Source organism: Lissotriton vulgaris, chromosome 4_1, assembly GCF_964263255.1.
Source record: "Lissotriton vulgaris chromosome 4_1, aLisVul1.2, whole genome shotgun sequence".
Classification (NCBI taxonomy): Eukaryota; Metazoa; Chordata; class Amphibia; order Caudata; family Salamandridae; genus Lissotriton; species Lissotriton vulgaris.
Window position 1 is genome coordinate 998,873,656 of NC_141691.1, and position 4,678 is coordinate 998,878,333.

General features: G+C 30.6%; 1 protein-coding gene across 1 annotated transcript; it reads left to right on the top strand.

The window, feature by feature from the left end:
* Positions 1 to 389: 389 nt before the first annotated feature.
* On the top strand, positions 390 to 1,793 carry LOC147722802 (uncharacterized). The gene has a single exon (XM_086966891.1). The coding sequence runs from the start codon at positions 390 to 392 to the stop codon at positions 1,791 to 1,793; it is 1,404 nt and encodes a 467-aa protein (XP_086823017.1).
* Positions 1,794 to 4,678: the final 2,885 nt, after the last annotated feature.

Sequence of the window (4,678 nt, forward strand, 5' to 3'; positions counted from 1 at the left end):
TTTCAGATAACACTACAGAATACTCTACTAAAAAAGAACAGACAACTCTACTCCAAAATCCTACCTAAAACTAAGAAAGTAAGTATCTTCACAAACTTTATTAAAATCCTACACTTATTAGTAGCCAGTTTTATAGCAAAAATTGGCACTGAAACTCAAACAATACACAAAATCAAGTAATAACACAGAAATTTATTTTTTCCTAACAAATCTAACAACATCGGAAAACACAGTCCACATCTAAAGAATTAAGCATATCAAAATATTTCACAGATTTCAAAAATAAGTAAGTATATACAAGACAATTGTTCACTTAATTAAGTTTAAAAACAAACATTTCCTTTTAAATAACTATTAAATATATCTCTTGTAGATTTAGAAACAACAAAATGACTGAAGGAGCAGAATTTGTAACCAGCCAGAAAGGAAAGCTATTACTCTGCTACATGGGTTACACTTATACCCAAGAGAAACAATTTGGAATGAAAGTAAATTGGAAATGTTGCAAATATTATTCCAACAAGTGTTATGGAAGGGCAACAACTAGAGAAGCAACTGTACTTTATACTAGGGAACACAACCACCCACCAAATGTTACTGAAATAGAAGTTAGAACAGCATTAGAAAATATAAAAGAGGCAAGCACAGGTTCCCAAAAACAAACCAACGTCATATTAAAAGAAGAAATTCCAAAAATTCCTAAAACTGCCACAACACAGATGCCAAATATTCTTTCACTAAAAAGAACCATAGCACGAACAAAAAGAGCTACTACTACTACCACACCACCTCCAAGAACATATAGTGATATAACTTTAAATGCCAACCAAATTATAACGTTAAACAAACAACCATTTATCATTTACGACAATGAAAACAATGATAAAAGACTTATAATTTTTGGAACAAATAAGAACCTATTAAAACTTCAGCAAAGCCAATATTGGATGATGGATGGGACTTTTAACATCTGTCCCAAACCTTTTTTCCAATTATACACTGTACATGGCCTATATCAAAACTGCAACATACCACTACTGTATGCACTACTACCAAATAAAACTAATTCCACATATATGGAATTAATGAATATAATCAAACAAAAAACAAATGACTATTCTCCTGAGAAAATAATCCTAGATTTTGAGCAAGCAATGCTTTCAACCATCCTTAAAATCCACCCCCATACCTGCATTCAAGGCTGCTACTACCATTTAAACCAGTGTCTTTGGAGACATCTACAAAAAACAACCTTAAGTGTAGAATATGCAACAAACTCATCTTTTGCATATCAAATTAAAAAACTCATAGCACTGGCTTACGTTCCAGAAACAGACGTAGCAGAACACTACAACATTCTAATAGACAGCACCTTTTATAAACAAAATGAAGCACAATTGAGTCCATTTTTGGACTACTTTGAAGACACCTGGGTAGGCAGACTCCATAGATCTGGCCACAGAAGAAACCCTAAATTCCTAATACCCTGGTGGAACGTTTACAGAAGCACCTTAAATGGTGAATCAAAAACTAACAATGCAGTAGAAGGTTGGCACAATGCCTTTATACAATCAACTGGCAGAACAAAACCAAGTTTAGAACATTTTATTAAATGCCTACAAAAAGAACAAAGCTACCAGGAATTCCGAATGGAGGAATCCATAACTGAACTAGTCCCTAAAACATCTAAACAAAACAAGCAAATGCAAAAATACCTAGAGGAACAAGTAAAGTTATATCCTAGTACAAAAGGCATTGAATACTTAAACATAATTGCCAAAACACTACTCTAAATAAATCTCAACACCAAACCAGTCCCTAAAAATGAAACCTAAACATTCAGAATAACATTTAAATCTTTATTTTTAAAACTCTTTAATGTATGCAATATATATAATAATTAATTACATATATATGCACACATTACTTAAAAATAATAACTATAAAACAAAACAATAATAATATTTACATTACCCACCCACAAAAGATAAAATTAAAATAACTTACCAATCATTTTGCAATTCCAGTAAAATCCTTCTCCACCAAAATAATCCAGTTAGTGAAAAGTTAGCCCCCCCCCAAAAAAATTCAAAATACAACTGTACCAAAATTCGACAATCCATCCAATGAAGATCCTTCGAAGAACCATAAAAATCCAGAAAAAGTGTAAAAAATACAAGAAACGCTCCAGGAAAACCGAAAACTTTAAAGAAGTGTTTGAAATCCATTAGCTAATTAACCCCTTCGCTGCTGATGACGAGCTCAGCTCGTCATCAGCCACGGGTGGCGTGTGCTGATGACGAGCTGAGCTCGTCATGTAACACGGAAAAATGAAAAAAGCCACACAGCGCAAAAATCGCCGCAGCAGCGATGCAGTTAAACTAACAAACACTTCCTTAAAAAAAAACGCTACTTCCGATATGGCGAACACCTAGAACAGAAACATATGAAACATACATTCCCACCCACATAAAACAACACATAAACAACTATTAACATTAGTATTAACATTATATTCCTACTACATATACTTAAAACATGGATATAGTAACTCTCAAAACAAGCCTAAAACAAGCTAAAACTACGAGTAGCTATCACACGTAAATAAACGATCTCAAAAACTTAAATACAACTCACTTACATCTAACAACAGTAAATAGCAGCAGACTACTCTCAAAAGTACATTAAAACACACATAAAACATATAAAACAAACGTTACCTTAAGCGACATAAAGTCTCTCCCAACCGCGAGCTGCTCTTCATCCAAATGACACAAAACGACCTAACCCGGTTACAAAATAAAGAACCCAAAAGTAACAAAATAGTCCAATCTAAGAAACATATTATTAAATATTTGAAAATTCACCTAAAATAATTACAAAATCCCTACTATATTTTAGAAAATGTTTTTTTCTTTCTTGTATTAAATAATTGTGAAATATGTATTAAAACTGTACAAATAAATATTATGAATTAAATAATATTTATTTAAAAATTATTAGAAATGTTATAAAATGTTACACAATGTTGTGATACCATATTTCTGTTTGTAAAAAAAAGACCTACATCTAAAAAACTTTTGTATAAAAATCTATTGTGTAAAAAAATAATATTAATATTTTAAATATTAATATTAATTTTTAAATTGTATTTACTAACAACAAATGTAACAGTATAAAGAAGTGATATTATATATAAGCATATTATATTGTCTTCTTATTTTAAAAAAATGTGATTTTGTATAAAGATTTTTTTACAAATATACATGCTTCATAAATGTCAATAATATAATTTGGAAAATATTATCTCTGCAAAATATACAATACCTAATAAATTTATGTTATTGAAAAAAATGGTAAAAATGTTCTGTGTTTTTACTATTATGATCTTAAAAATATATTATTTCCATACACAAAATGTATATATCTTGATTTACATACATAAATAAACAACTCTTCCCACAATAATGCACATAAATATCAATTAATTGCTGGACACTATTTAGATATAATTTACTATCCCCACTCCAGTCTACATAAAATTGAAGTAGGTGCTGGACACTAATTAAATATAATTTACTATTCCCACTCCAGTCTACATAAAATTGAAGTAGGTGCTGGACACTAATTAAATATAATTATCTATTCCCACTCCAGTCTACATAAAATTGAAGTAGGTGCTGGACACTAATTAAATATAATTATCTATTCCAACTCCAGTCTACATAAAATTGAAGTAGGTGCTGGACACTAATTGAATATAATTTACTACTCCCACTCCAGTCTACATAAAATGGAAGTAGGTGCTGGACACGAATTAAATACAAGTATCTATTCCAACTCCAATCTACATAAAATTGAAGTATATGCTGGACACTAATTAAATATAATTTACTATTCCCACTCCAGTCTAAATAACATGGAAGTAGGTGCTGGACACTAATTAAATATAATTATCTATTCCAACTCCAGTCTACATAAAATTGAAGTAGGTGCTGGACACTAATTAAATATAATTTACTATTCCCACTCCAGTCTACATAAAATTGAAGTAGGTGCTGGACACTAATTAAATATAATTATCTATTCTAACTCCAGTCTACATAAAATTGAAGTAGGTGCTGGACACTAATTAAATATAATTTACTATTCCCACTCCAGTCTACATAAAATTGAAGTAGGTGCTGGACACTAATTAAATATAATTATCTATTCCAACTCCAGTCTACATAAAATTGAAGTAGGTGCTGGACACTAATTGAATATAATTTACTACTCCCACTCCAGTCTACATAAAATGGAAGTAGGTGCTGGACACGAATTAAATACAATTATCTATTCCAACTCCAATCTACATAAAATTGAAGTAGGTGCTGGACACTAATTAAATATAATTATCTATTCCAACTCCAGTCTACATAAATTTGAAGTAGGTGCTGGACACTAATTAAATATAATATACTATTCCCACTCCAGTCTACATAAAATTGAAGTAGGTGCTGGACACTAATTAAATATAATTATCTATTCCAACTCCTGTCTACATAAAATTGAAGTAGGTGCCGGACACTAATTAAATATAATTTACTATTCCCACTCCAGTCTACATAAAATTGAAGTAGGTGCTGGACACTAATTAAATATAATATACTGTTCCCACTCCAGTCTACATAAATTT

Coding starts and splice junctions, on each gene's coding strand:
- LOC147722802 (XM_086966891.1), top strand. CDS start 390: ATGACTGAAGGAGCAGAATTTGTAACCAGCCAGAAAGGAAAGCTATTA.